This window comes from Festucalex cinctus, chromosome 16, assembly GCF_051991245.1.
Source record: "Festucalex cinctus isolate MCC-2025b chromosome 16, RoL_Fcin_1.0, whole genome shotgun sequence".
Lineage (NCBI taxonomy): Eukaryota > Metazoa > Chordata > Actinopteri > Syngnathiformes > Syngnathidae > Festucalex > Festucalex cinctus.
This window is the reverse complement of record NC_135426.1, coordinates 6,540,855-6,556,399: the sequence shown is the minus strand read 5'-3', so window position 1 is coordinate 6,556,399 and position 15,545 is coordinate 6,540,855. Positions and strand designations below refer to the sequence as shown.

At 36.9% G+C, this 15,545-nt stretch overlaps 1 protein-coding gene and 1 long non-coding RNA gene across 6 annotated transcripts in view; one reads left to right on the top strand and one right to left on the bottom strand.

The window, feature by feature from the left end:
• Positions 1-1,693: 1,693 nt before the first annotated feature.
• LOC144003333 (uncharacterized) lies at positions 1,694-14,632 on the top strand. The gene is made up of 3 exons (XR_013278941.1): positions 1,694-1,896; positions 2,124-2,201; positions 13,976-14,632. It is a non-coding gene; the product is annotated as an uncharacterized LOC144003333 (long non-coding RNA).
• gramd4a (GRAM domain containing 4a) overlaps positions 8,945-15,545 on the bottom strand; it is a 32,048-nt gene continuing 25,447 nt past the window's right edge. For 3 of the 5 annotated variants that reach the window (XM_077499465.1, XM_077499466.1, XM_077499469.1), the window contains 6 exons: positions 14,054-14,071; positions 12,387-12,531; positions 12,178-12,271; positions 11,977-12,067; positions 11,820-11,888; positions 8,945-10,764 (listed from right to left, as the gene is read on the bottom strand). In XM_077499465.1, coding sequence (XP_077355591.1) covers positions 10,630-10,764; positions 11,820-11,888; positions 11,977-12,067; positions 12,178-12,271; positions 12,387-12,531; positions 14,054-14,071 — 552 coding nt within the window. In that variant the 3' untranslated portion in view covers positions 8,945-10,629. The remainder of the gene's footprint in view (positions 10,765-11,819; positions 11,889-11,976; positions 12,068-12,177; positions 12,272-12,386; positions 12,532-14,053; positions 14,072-15,545) is intronic. The other 2 variants (XM_077499467.1, XM_077499468.1) reach the window with 1 other exon arrangement.

Below are 15,545 nucleotides of genomic sequence, written 5' to 3'. Positions count from 1 at the left end.
TTTTAGAAAATGACTGGCAGTTTAAGTATCGTGAACATGACGGCGACGATATTGTGGCAGTATTAATATCACAATATCACGATATTGCCCTTATCGTTACATCCCTAACAATTAGTGTATTTTAAACATAGAAGGGCCAAAACATACCTAATGAAAATTAAACTGTACTAAAATAATAGCCACCAGAGGGTGCTAGAATTGCATAAATGGAAATCAAGCTGACTTTGACAGATGTGTAGCTTTTAAATATCGTGAACATGACGACGACAATATTGTGGCAGTTTTAATATCACGATATTGCCGGTATCGTTACATCCATAATGAAAACTAAAGAAAAAACTCAAACTAAAATGATTTCTGTTGTCCTTCATGAATGAAGACGGATTATCTTCTGTGTTTAATCAAAATAAGACATTTGCAAACATCTATTTTTACTTGGGAAAACAATAACCACACCGGTAGTACAATATCAATCCCCCCACCCCCCAATCACTGGTTAATAAACGGGAAAAAATGCTTTTGTCCTTTTGCACTTTAATGCAAAATTCAACTGAATCGGATTAGTCAATGAACTGATTGAATATTGGATGGATTCATCGATTATAACAAATATTCGATAGTGACAGCACTAACTGGAACAAACACGTTTGAAAGTGTGTCACGTCAAAGTGATGCAGCCAATAGAAAAGCACCTTCAGATGACTTCACTCTAAGGTGACAATTTTGTGTGCTTGACTTTTGGCTCGCCTGCTTTTTCATTTAACTCAGCCGAAATGCAATGATTGGTAAAAAATGTGCGACTTGATTCATTTTTACCATGGTGTTTATTAAATATTTTGCACATAAAAAAATACTAATACTGAAACTAACTACTTACTGCCACACATTAACCTAAAAACAACCTCAACAGCGCCAGACAATTTTGAGCATTTTAACTCATCTTTCAAGGCAAACAGAATATTTTGTTCTATTACTACATAAACATGGCGGGTACCACATGAAAGATAGTGCTCCATTCTTTCATTAGAAAAAAAAAAAAAAAAAAAAAGGATGTTTCTACCTTATTCCGTTCTTTAGTAATCACCATTTGAAAATATTTGAGTGGCAGTGAGTAAAAATTGAAGACATAATAAGAGAACAAGTTTTTTGTGAAAAGATACAAGTCACACAACAGTGACTTTGACACTAATATTTTTTTTTTTTTTTTTGTTTAGTGACAAAGGCTTTGATCATTCACGTCATCTTGAAAACGTTCCATCAAATTTGTCATGTTTCATTGTAATTTCATACACCGGCACCCCATTGAAAAGAGATACAATGCTGCCATCTGCTGTGGTAGTTAGTCAAAGTTAGTGAGTGTTTTTGATTTCACAACCTATTGACCAGGCAGTGCTCCATTGGACATTGCACAGCCCATTGATTTAAAAAAAATAAAATAAAATTAAAAAATTAAAAAACGCAGTTGATGTCAATATATATGGTGGCATACATCGTGATTTTACTAATTTTTTATTTTTTTTGTTTTTACCGGTAAAAAAGGTAAGCGTTTAAAAAAAATAAAATAAAACTAAAACAAACTTTTGCGAAAGTGGGTGAAAGAATACGCGTCCCTGGTCCACAGGCTTGTCAGCACGGTGAAAAGTGCCTGCGAGGTGTCTGTAAATCACAATCATTACAGCGTTCACCTGCGATCCATCTTCATCTGAGCACGCTGTTGCGAGAACGTATCAGCAAACGCGCGTAGGAGCCCCCCTTGCAAGTTGACTGCAAAAAATGAGGTGGAGGCAGGCCGAGGACCGCTCGCCGTCCGCCAGCCTCCCACGCCTCCAAACCAGAAGACTTTCCCCATGCACCTGATATCCTCGTCGGATGTGTGTTACGGCACCGCAATAACAGGTGAGTCGTCGTGGGCCGATTGTGATTGATGCGGTGGTGGGGTTTCGGGGTGAGCCGCGGGACGCGGGCCAGCAGAGAGGGGATCGACAAGATGGATCCGAAGTGCGAGCGAAGGAGACAATCTGATTACGGCCTTATACCTCCTTTCATCTTCATCTTCGACACTCACTCTTCCGACCGACCAGCAGCGCCTTCCTCCTCCTTTACACTTCGCCTGCGCTCAACAGGTTGCCATGGTAACAAGAAGCACCAAACTCGCAGGGGATGAACACGTCGTATGGATCATATTCGTCATACAAACGCAGGTACAAGTACAGGATACAAGCCGCCGTTCAGATGATTTGTTTATTTATTTATTTTCCACTTTTAGCTTAATGCTAACAAACGATGCAAAAAAGCCATTGACGGGCTAACAACATTGATGTTGCTGAATTTTTGAGCAAGGGCTATTTTGAACACAGTTGAGGAACAAATGTAGCCAGATAATACAAAATAATCTACGAAGGATGTCCTCTTTTCGTGCATATTTCTTTTAACAAACATAGAAATAAATTAATAACAGCATCAAAGTAAATGTTTATCGCTTTAATAGGTTATGTTTACGCTAAATTAAAGGCAAATAAACCATAAATAAAGATGAGAGCGTTTATTTACTTGAATTGGTCTCGCTGTCTCACTCCTTTGACAGGCAGTCCTTTAACAACTTGACAAAAATTTCAGTGTGCTGTGGATTTATCACTTCAATTCAATTCGCATGAAACATATTTAAACATAAGCTACAAACAAATACAATCTTGTAATATCTCAGCCTAATCTAATTGAAGAAGGGAGATGTTTAATATTTGCGGTGAGAGCATCCAGCATGGGACGACAACAAGGTTCCATTTGCTTTCAAGCTGTCGAGCAATGGGAAAAAAATAAAATAAAAATAAATAATAATAAAAATAAATAAAAATAATAATAACAACAATAATAATAATGTTTGATACGTCCAGAATTGACAGTGCTCCAGGGTGAAGAAGAGACGCAGATAAGGAAAAAGAGCCAAAAATGACACACAGGCAGAAAGGGAGAGAAAAATGCAATTGCATATATTGACACTTGGAATTTGCTCCCCTGAATGTGGAATTTACACAACTAGCAAGCTGTATAAAACCTTTGCAAGCCTGACTTTTCCCTTTTTCCCCATGTTACAAGACTGCCATCCAGTGACGGTGAGGGGGAATGTCAATGCCAACAACAACATCAAAAAAGGCCTACTTTCACAAATCACGTCATTCAAAAAAAAAAAAAAAAAAATAGAGGAATTTTTGCCATTTCTTTTCATATTTGTTTTGATTTCCGTTTGGCCTTCACAACATGAAGTGAGGGAAGACAACAGATGAAAAGCAACACTGACTGTGCAAGGTACAACAATAGAAAGGACTAATGAAATAAAATGTTTAGGTATTACGTATTATTGATGAACATTTATCATGGAAAGAGCATATAGGTATCCCAAACTGTAGCAGTTTTACACAAGGCTAAAGAATCATTGAACAAGAATGCTTTGTTATTGTTGTTCCATACCTGCCCTATTGCATTGAAGTGTGGGGGTGGGCCTGCAAAACTGACACCGATTCCATCTTTCTTTTACAGAAACGTGCAATTCGTGTCACTTGCGGTTGCGGATACAGAGACCACACTAATCCATTATTTATACAACTAAAAACTTTAAAATTTAATGAATTGATGGGAGTTTAACCATCATGACGTTTTACTAGTTAATATACAAATTCAATCAAAACAAAAAGGGAGAGTGAGTATAAATTAAGAGGAAGAGATATTTTCTCCAAAACAAAATATAGAACAAAACAAAAAGAAGGATGTATTTCAACTCACGATGTGAGCTTATGGAACAGTCTGGATTGTAAAAAAAAAAAAATCATCCCAGTCTATCTGTATTTTTAAAAACTTGACAAAAGCTCAATTACAGGAAAAATACATATTGCACAAGCAAGGACATGCTGCTGAATTATTTTATAGAATTGTTACATTGAAAGCGTCTTGACCGCTCGCTGTCATTAATTTAGTGTTGATTATTTTGTTGTTGATCAGGACCAGATAACATAAGTTTTACTTCTTTTCTATCCCTTTTCAGTTCTCTCTTTTTTTAAAGGAATGAAATAAAATTGAATTAAACTGAAAACGTTGGCAACGATGTGAACAACATTAAAGTTAAAAACAGAAAAACAACATCTAATTGATTCTTTTTTCAAGGTCTTCTTCCCTGTTATTTTTAAACAAACACACACAATAAAATAATCTGCATTGTCTGTTTTTTCCCCCCTTTCTTAAGTTACAGTCTTTAATACAATACTACACCGTAATGTTAATTTGAATTTGATTCATTGTTCAATAACATCAAAATTACACACAGAAACCACCTATAAAGTATTTTCACAGCAGAAACAAAAGTTGACATCAGGCTGGTTTGTGTATTTCCCAATGCAAGCAAATCCTTTGAATTCAGAGTATACAATTGATTGGCTGCAAGCCACCAAAAACACGGATGATGACGATGATGTTCGGCTCCGTGCAAAGAGGCCGGCAAGCTGACAAACTGACATGGCAGGCGCCAGATAAACGTTATTAAAAGTGACATCATTAGCATCCAAACTCATTTATGTGCGTACGTCTTTTGTGTCCATTTCGGAGATGCCAAGACTTGCTTTAAAAAAAAAAAAAAAAACGTGCTGTACTACGGAGTTTGCCCCTGAAGGACTGTGCAAGTGTGAAACTGTGTAGGTGGTGCGCCTTGGCACGCACGACATTACACGCCGTTTCTAGACAACATGAGGATACGCAAATCGGTTAGATGCAAGCTTTGCCAGTTTTATGAATAAAAGTTAATTTCATGCTTGTGCACACGAACAAGATGATTGCGAGAATCTGTGCTCGACTCTTTGATTCTGACAATCTCTAAAGTATTTCCAGTTTCAGATATCTATCAGTTCACGATATTGACATGCATGACCCTTTTCAAGTAAGTTAAATCAAGTTTTAAACTCGGTGAAATGTTACATTCTGTTGGACAAGACAAAATTGAATAAGACATACATTGAAATTGGACGCATGCACATTTGATCAATCCACCATCTTACTTATTTTTTCCCCCCCAGAGTAATTCTAATGAACCTCAATTATTTGCGTGTTTTTGTTGTTCCCAGTCAGGCATGGCTCCGATTTGGACAAGTCACAATTCTGTTACAGATATCAAAAAGTCATTAGGACTAATCAGACAGTTATTTAATAATTCCTGATGGTCAAATTTAGCCATTTCTCAATCTCGTCGTTATATAGTTTGAGATATCACAAAAGTAAAACATATTAGCGTCAAAGTTCCTTTTCCGCTTGACATGTTTCACGTTTTCCCAAATTTTTAGTAGGGATGTAACGATAGACAATATTGCGATATTGCAACATTAATATATCGTTGTCATCATTTCATAACATTAAAAGCAGCACTACTGTTAAAAGCCCATGACGTAGGATTCAGAGTTTTTGCACATTTGCGACCCCTCTGGCGAAATGCGGAATGTAAGCCAGCACAGCCAGGATCATGAGCATGATGTCATGCTCAGAGAAAAAGTTAAAGTTTCCGGCCAGCCCGCACCAACATTATTTCACTTTACAGGACAATAGGGGCAACAGTCATTACGCCACAGTAGTGCTTCCTGTCCATTATGCAATTCTTAAAACACGTGCCGGTGAAAAATATGGTTATTTTAACACTCCAGTTTGAGTCTTAAGCCATGCGCTTAAAAAACAAAAACAAAACAAAAAAAAACAGTCAGGTTGATTTCCATTTGTGCAGTTCTAGCACCCTCTGGTGGCCAGTTTTTTTGTTGTGTTTAATTTTCAAAAGGCATGTTTTGGCCCTCCTGTGTTTCAAATCCACGTTAAATAGTCAGATGAAGAAGCACGTAATATGCTTATGAACTGAGTCAATATGTGGAGGAACTCAACATGTGCTTGCATTAGCAAGTAAGTGCCTCAATATTAAGTGTTATTAGACATTGTAGATGGTTTATATGCATTGCTGTAACGTACAAAAGCACAATATTGTGTGCTGTGTTTTTGTTTTTTTTTGTTTTAATTTTGTGACCTCTTTGTAATCACCAGCAATATCGTGATAACTGTCATATTTTGACCTTCATATCGTGATATCGTTACATCCCTACTTTTTAAATCAGTAACCAGCGCTTTGGTGAAATCATGCTGTCTTACTACAGACCAGAAAAAGCTAGAAACTTCTGTTTTCCCCCAGATGCGTCCACATATTCTATAAAGCAATGCTTTGAGAACTGCTGCTAGTGAATAAGTTAAAAGGGATCGGGGCGTCAGGTCACTGACAAGGTCTGCCAAATATGGCGGGGGTGTTAAACAACACAGCGAGGGATAGACGGTATCATTTACAGAAATTCACAAAACGTGCAACAGTATCAAATGCAAACTTGCACAGACTTCATTATCGTGCAAACGGCTGCAGGCCTCCAGGAAGGTCACGATCGTGTGCGCGTGTCCCGTGGGGAGATTTCAGACTTAATTGGCACCGGCATGTCAAATGTCCCCAAACTGGCGCGGTGAAAACGCTCTGATGAATTCCAATAAGCCCGTTGTAAAGTCGCGGCAAGACTTGGAAGTCTGATTTTCAACTCATTCCACCAAGCTTTAGCAAGATGGCGGAAAAGGTCCCCGGATAAATTTAGACAATAATAATGTACGAGTCGCTGGGACAAGGGGGGCGATATAAGTAACAAATGTAGAAGTCCCATTAATACTGTCCATTACGTGAGAACAAGCACGCTGACTTGGAATTATTCTCTAATGAATGCAAATTAGCTTAATTAATGACCTCATTAACATAACTTCTTGTGTTCGATACATCACGGAGACGCGCGGGACATTAAGCAGCTCAAGTGGCCCCTCGTTTATTCTGGTTCCGGCTAATCTATATTGCATATTTCTATCATCCCCCTGACGGCGTCGGCTCGGCCTGATAAGAAATCGACGCACATTTTGCCTGCCTGGCGGTTCATCTTCACAGGCTAATGTTAGTGTTTCTAATATTAGCGACTGGAGGAAAATTATCAAGAGCGAGAAGCTAATAATGGTTGGAGTCAGCTGACATATTCAGGAAAGGTGTAATACTTAGTTTTTGTTATTTTGAAATATGAATTGCGGGTATTTAATATATATATATATATATATATATATATATATATATATATATATATATATATTAGGGGTGTGAATTGCCTAGTACCTTACGATTCGATTCGTATCACGATTCACAGGTCACGATTCGATTCCGATTAATCCCGATACGAATTTATAAGTCGATTGTTGCGATTTTTTTTCATTCAAATTTAGAAAATACTAATCAGTAAGCTTGTAGAGTGTAAGATTTATATGAAAATGTATTATTTATTTATCTGAAATTTCAGTCTTATAGAGGTTGTAATCTGTTTCATGTTTGAACAGCATTAAAATAAAATATTAAGGCTTAATGTTACGTTCATATAACATTCTTCCATGCTCAAGGTGTGAATCCTTTAAAAAAAAAAAAAAAAAAAAAAAAAAAACAACATTCTGCCGATTATTGAATCGATTCGAGAATCGCGCGATGTAGTATCGCGATATATCGCCGAATCGATTTTTTTTACACCCCTAATATATATATATATATATATATATATATATATTTATTTTTTTAATTGTATATTATGCAGCATATTTTATAATCTGAATTGCAATCAGTATTTTTTTTTCTTTTTGCAATTTGAGGGTACTTACATAATAGGTGCAGCTGTTTTTTGTTTTTTCAATTTAGAGCCTATAACAAAATACGCTATTATGTATGGGTTTATTTCAAATAAAACAAAAATACTAAAATAAGTGACACATTTTACATTTCACACATTTTAACTCTTATTTTTACTTCATCTCCTATCAACCAGGCCCAAGTACTCAATTTGAAAATGAAATGTTTGAGCAAAAAAAAAAAAAAAAGTCTGTCACAAAAGTTTGTGAGAAGAAACAACGAGCACCCTCACAAACATCAACTAAATAAAGCAATCTTGACTTCCAAAAGAGCTGAAATGTGTGGGAATTTCACACAGCATGATGATGTGAAAATGCCGTAGGAGAATGTTCAAAGCAAACACCCCTACAAAAAGAAGAGCCAAATTGCTCAAATATCAGGCTATTCCACCAATAATCAATATGCAAATAAAGAAAGTGAACCGCAGCACTATGCCTATTCAGGAGAGCCATTTATGCCACAAACAACTCAATTTAAAGTTGCAAATGTGAAAACAATGGTTGAGCAGCAGCAAATATTTATTTGATGCAATGGAGACTTTCCATCACATTTCTAAGGGCTCCTTGGAATGAACAGAAAGTCATTTATATAAAAGCAGCATAATTTACATAAAGTGGACAACTGACCTGTACCATCGAGTTGTAGAACTTTGATCACTTGCACAACAGTGACCTCCAGTGGCAACAAGTGGGACTGCGGTGTAGAAATGACTTGTACTTCTTTGTAAAGAGGACAGCCTGACCAAACCAATGAATTTGAAAGCATTGTAACTAGTATTAATTTGAAGCACCAGTATCGTGATATATAACTAAACTAACTAACTAACTAACTTAAAAAAAACAAAAAAAAAACAGCATAATTTACAAAAGCGGGCAACTGACCTGTGCCTTTGAGTGGTTGAACTTTGATCACGTGTGCAACAGTGAACTCCGGTGGCAACAAGTGGTACTGCAGGGTAGAACATGACAGTTCTAGTTTGTTAGCATGCTAAATAAAGACAAGGTTTGGGATTAAAACAAAACTTTGAACGCATGCCATAATTTGATAATTTGAACACGGAACGGCGTTGTAACGAAACATTTGAATGATTTGGACAGCTAAGTGTTTTTTTTTTGTTTTTTTTTGCTAAATGGTTTATATTGGCCGTTGAAAAGGACACAGGAAACAAAACATACCTTATATCTGTTTACTTAAAAAAAAAAAAAAAAATGTACACCACATTATCCTTCACAATGAACATGTTTTTACAAACCCGGCCGTTTTAACGGACTACACCGTGCATTTGTATCCAAATTAAACAATTAACAATTAGCGAGACAAAAACAAGGAAACTGAAGGTAATGCAAAGTATTATATTAAAATCTTGTACCTTACAGCACATCGACGCGTTTTTCAAGGAACATTTCAGCTCCATAAAACAGAACTAAATATTTCCCTGTTTTTACCTTTTGAGTCATAATGGCCGTTTACAATCAGCTGTGACGTCTTCCAAGGGCAACAATTTTGGAGTATTAATTTTCGATGCATATGCTTCGGTCTGCTGATTTTTCGTTTTACTTACAAAACAACTCAGTGTTGTATTTCAGTCTAAAGAAAAGAAAAATACACAATTAAAAAAAACAATCGAATCGGGCCATTGATGGAAAATAAAACGACTATGTTAAGTGGTAATTATCTCCTGGTTTCCTATTGGTTACAAATCAAAATACGTGATTCAACGTGAACAAACTACAGCAGTTGTCAAGACTCCAAAACACTTAAAAGGAATTCAAACTGCGAAGAAAATGAAAACAATTTGCAAGCTTGTGTAAACTTGAGCTTAGGCAGAATATGGCAGATCAATGATTTGGCAACAAAGGAAAAGAAAAAAAAAACAACATACATTCTGTGCTTTTCATTTGAAACCGACAACAAAAAGGCTTCTGGTAGAAAGCTTTGAAGACGACATCCAATCACATCGTGCTAACAACACAAAATACAACAATAAAAAATAAAATAAAATAAAATGTCACTGTAAGAACCGGTCAATTGCATGTATAGCAACGTCATACCCGGTTTACTCATTCCAAAATATTTTGTGCAACCCTGACATTTTTAAATGTCCTTTTCTGTGGAACCTTAGGCTTTAGCCATGACTTAGCATCATCATAAATATTCAAATGTCAAGAACTTTTTTTGTGTGTGTCTGAATCTGGAGGGGACTAACAACCTTGAAAAACTGAACATAAGCCATGTGAGTCTGGCAGTACATTTCTAAACATCCAAGGAGTTAAGACCAGCTTTACTCGCTTTTTTTTTTTTTTTTTTTAAATCACCTGACCGGAAGTGATTACGAGTGAACGTACGTCTGCAAAGAGTCCAGTTGAATGACCGTATAGTAATAAAGTGCAGGGAGAGAATCGCAGTCACGAAAATAGGAGCCCATTTAGTACCACGTTGTGCTCACATACGAGATGTTATCTGTTGTGTTCAGTCAGTCATCAGTCCAAACGGTTAACAAAAGGCATATCTGGACCAAAACAAAAAAGCAAAATACAGTATCTTCATACAGTAACACACCATATCAAAGCAACAAAGAAAACTAACACAAAGGCTTTGTATGTGACATTTTTACAATGAGATAAAATGCTCCAAAAATGGTGACGAGTTTCTTAAAGCTCCAGTTATGATAGTGAGGAATCACACCACTGATTAAAGAGGATAAAAAAAAAAAATTAAAAAAAAAAAAGACTATTTTGTCTCATACACGAGGAGCGACACAGAAGGAAGCAGTCAGTTGACTGGGGAGGACCAGCCACCCCTTTGCCAGCATTCTGTTAATAAAAATAACAAATAAAAACGTCCGGGAAGCTTCCAGGCTGGCCTGTCTAAATTTCAACAGAGGCGGCGGCGGCGGTGGTAGCGGCTGCCGGCGGCTTGCTGGTGGTGACCACCTTGGTGTACTGTGTGAAGATGGCCTCGAAGGCCTCGTCTCGGTGGATCATGGCACCAAACACCAGCGGCTGCAGGACATAAGGGTGGAAAATATGTTTGTTTGTTTTTTTGGTTCAGTCATATCTAATATAATAATACTGCTTTGGTGCCATGGCATTTTGGGAACAATTGACTTTGCTGAAGTGAGGGGAGGAGCTTCATTGAGTTAGGTTTGTGTCATATAAGGAAAAAAAAAAAAAAAAAAAAATTCTTTGCAGCCATGCTAAAGGGGAAATTGTTGAAAAGCTCTGTCATCTGCTTTTTATTCAAATGTAAAACTCACAGACCCCTAACTATATTATTAGCATCAGAGCTAGCACTACTAGTGTGCACCTGTGCTTGTATGGCAAACAGGTTTTTTTTTTGTTTGTTTTTTTTTCATTACATTTGTGGCTTAAAAACAAAATTACATTCACCAACACTAGAGGGAGCCATTGAGAAAAAACAAATTTTGTTTTCTGCAGTGTCACACATTTCAAGAGCAAATGAATTCAATTATTTTGTACATTGAGATGTTTATTTTTCTCAATGTTCTTTCTTATGAAAATGTATTGTCACTTAAAGAAACATTCCTAAAAAAATATTTGTCATCATCCCAAAAACGTATAAACACGTTCTATTTTCAATGTTTTAAGTGTCCCAAAGACGTTTTTGTTTTATGCTAGAGCATACAGAAGGCTTTGATGCAGCTTGTATACTGTAGAACAGTTGAAGCAATGTTACAAAAACAGCCAGCAGGTGATAAGAGAACAACCAGGGCCATGTTGAAAACAAGCTGTTTCCCCACAATTCTAAGCAGATTTATGAATAATGATTAAACTTAGCTATATTCTAATACTAATTGCTGCAAAACCGAAACAGATAGAAATATGTTTGTTTGTTTTTTTCCTGATGAAAGAAGAGACTCTAATCTTTCTTTTGGTAGGTTCCATGTTTTTATAGCAATAAAACACAATATTGTGTAGGCCTTGCCAAATCAGTCAAAATCCAGTAAAACCGCCGGGACCAGAGTGGGTTGGCTTCAGTAAAAATGGCTGCTGGGAGTGAACGAGTTAAATGTCATTTTTGTCAGTTTTTTTGGTACCTTCTGAGTGGAAGGAGTTGCTATTGAGATGCCCATTCCACTTCCTGGTAGAACAGAAAGAACCTTGTACTAGAAATAACACACACAAAAAAAAAAAAAGATTAGATGACCACTATTAACCAGCATACGATTTTTCCCCCTTTTAAGCAGTAGTCACCTTTTGTATGTCAGTAATGTCCACCAGCTTGATGACTTTATTCTTCTTGGAGGAGCCCGACCTGGAACTGGAGCTCTCAAAGCACAAGTAGCTAGAGGACATCGAGAGGGCAGAATCATTAATTTGTCTTTTCAAAGTATTTTCTGTGGCACTTAGATGAGGAAAGAAAAAAAAAAATCCTGGGAGAGCCGTTCCACTTACTTCTCGGTGACGTAAAGCATCCCATTCCTGATGTAGTCGGTGGGCATTTTTCTGTCTCGGTTTATCAAGCAACACCTCCAGCCATTCTCACACACTGGCAACAAAATTAGAGTCATTTAGAAACCTCCTCCTCCTCATATTTCTGACCCGCAATGCAGCTGGAAGAGAAAGTTGAAGGGCTTGCATAAGGTACAGTGCCAGGCTCTCACCTGCTAGAGGGCGCTCAGACTCGGGCAGGTTGAAGATCTCGTGGAAGGCCCCCTTCTTGGTGCTGTGGGAGCGGCCCGCCTCCTCTTCCCGGCTCACGCCGCACGGCACCGTGGCCAGGCTGCCTCGGGAAGCCACAGGCTGCACCTGGAGGGAACAAGACGGACAAACAGACAGACAGAAACAACACAAAAAGGGAAATTTATGAATGAAGGCAATCAGGATAGGGAGGACGATTTGACACAGGTAGCGGCTGCTATAGACGGTAGTAGGAATCTAATGGGAGGGAGGCATTTATTTGTACAAATATATGATACTGTCAGGATCGAGCCCTGCTAGAAATGGTGAAAATCTGTGAAGAATTGAACCCACCCCAAAAACACTTCTATATTAGACATGGCCCTAACTTTTGTTTAGCAACAGAGGTCGAATGTGCTCACAAGGAAACACTTTAACAACGGTGGGTGAGCAATTGTGTCTGAACATATGTCATTCAAAATTACTACTCAGTTTGTTTGTTAGGTGCTGATGGTTTGGTTAGCAACAGGTGGAACGGACTTAGCAGTTACCAAATGTAAATGTGTCTGACGCAATGTTGTTATAATTCACAAAAACTAAAGAATTAACACTAAAATTAAACATATTTTTGTTCAAATAAAATCAAGAGTGCTTTTATGCCCTTTGTATTGCTCATACTCATATTTGTCAACTTCATACATGAGTGTTTGGGCTTATTCCAAATGTATTTATTTTTCACTATTACTTTACGCCTGTATAGAAGAAGGAAGGGCAAATTTGGGGATTTGTAGTTTACTTTATAACACAATACTTGTGACTTTCTTTTTATGGCACTTGGAAAATACTCCATATATATATAAAAAAATAATAATAATACTAAACCTAATTAAAAAAAAATACTAAACCTAATAAAAAAAAAATACGAAGCATTTTACAAAATTAAAAATGAAAAAAAATCCATAACTATTAAAAAAAAAACTAATACTAAAGCTAATTTACAAAAAAAGAAATACGAAGCATTTTGCAAAATTAAAAATGAAAAAAAATCCATAACTACTATAATAAACTAAGACTAAACCTAATTAAAAAAAAACTAATACTAAACCTAATAAAAAATACGAAGCATTTTGCAAAATGAAAAAAAAAATCCATAACTATTATAACCCTGGTGTAAACATTAAATAGTATGTCAATTACATTACCTCATTACAGCGATTATAATATTTGAGGGAGATGTTTATTGGAGTTAAGGCCACTTTTTCTGGACATCCAGTACCCACCGACACCCTTGTATTTTTTTTTTTTTTACAGTACTGTATATGTAATGTGTGTGTCATGCAAAATGGTTCAAAACTGTTGGATTCTTACTAAAGAACTGATGTCTGGCGGTTTAGGGAAAACGGAGGAACTAATAATCCAACCAGTCAACTCCAATGACTTCCTATGAACCACATTCACGTCTCTTCAGCTATGAGAATTGATCAAAACATCACGCCTCTTTCCAACGCGTGCATGAATGAAAAGGTCCGTTAGATGCAAGCGTGACTTTTTCCATCCTTTCTCTTGTTAACAGGTGCCAAGGTGTGACAAAAACACACAGCCGGCCGGGCACGCTAGAGGAATCAAAAGGGAGACACAACAAAGGCCCTACCTTCTCGCTGGTCGAGAGCTGAGAAAGAAAGAGAGAGACACAAAAAGGACAGAGGACATCCTGTGACTGACGCCACAACATGCAAAACCTCGGATGTCCATACATGTTGCAGGGCTCACCAGACCATTAGTGGAAGACCTTCATTCATTATTGATGGTATTGAAACACGGGGGGTGGGGCAGATTAAGGTAACAATAAGATCGATTTATTTGGAATAAAAACAAAATGTGTAAATACAATAACTGCATTATAAATGCATAAAGGAAATTTACAGTATGTACATTTAAAATTAGACAAAAAACAAAAAACATTTATTTTAGTAGTTTACGGCAAATGATTGAAACATTACAAGCTGGTTTACTCAACTGAGAGTGAAGTATTTTAAGATTTTATGTTTTTAATAAACCTGACTGATACTGCTTACAGCGGAAAAAAACCCCACAAGTTACCATCTTAAGAAATTAGATTACATTTAAAAAAAAAAATGTATGAATTGGGCTTGTGAAAAAGTATTGCCCTTTGAATTCAATACATTTTGAATAAATTTTAGTTTTTGAAACAAGTGAATTTTTAATTATATGGTCTTTTTCCTCCCCCCCCATGTACTGTACAACACTTTGTGATAAGTATTTTATTAATTAAATGTTTAAAGAATCTATAGAATATGATAATTTTGGAATTGAACTATTAAAATCAACTTTTCCAAACATTTTTTTTTACATGACTTTTTGCTGTCATGACTAGGGTCATGCAAGGCTTATGTTTGGGAAATGACCGTGTCTTGTGAGGTCAAGTGTCTGTTTTGAACTGATGTAACCAGCATCTAGTTTCAACTGGTAAGACGCTATATGATGTCAGGAGCAATGTGATGTCAAGAAACTTTAATCCCTTTATCTGGTCAACAGCCAATCAGAAAATTCCATGTCAGTCCTGTTACCCACACGTCTGGTCACAACCAATCAGATCGATTCGCTGTCTATATAAGCCTGTCTGAGAAGGGTGTGTCAGATTATTTTGTCAGATTATTGCCTCTGTTCCTCTGTGCACCTCCACAGCCCAAGTTAGCTTCGTGTCTCGTGATTCTCGATTACATTCTTGTTGTTTCTCGTCTAGTCAAGTTTGTTCTACGCCTCTCGATGTTATGCGAATAAAGAGTTAAAATCTTATTGGTGTCTGTGTTTTTGGGATCCAACTCCAGAAGATAACACTTTCAGCTTCAGTTGTTTTTCAAGTGCTAATAAAATGGGAGTGTTTTTATTTTGATGCACCTGTACTGTACTGTATCGAACCAGCTACCTTGGTGCTCTCAATGTGCTAACTGTGACCTCACGCTCCTGAATGATGTAACCACAATGATGCAACGACAGGTACACACCTGATTAAATGTCAGCTTCTTTGCATTAGCGACACAGAATTGAGAAGTGGGAATAATCCCGCTGGCGACATTAGGCATACTTTTGCGCAGCTAAGTCCTTTCAGATGGTGTGTGGAA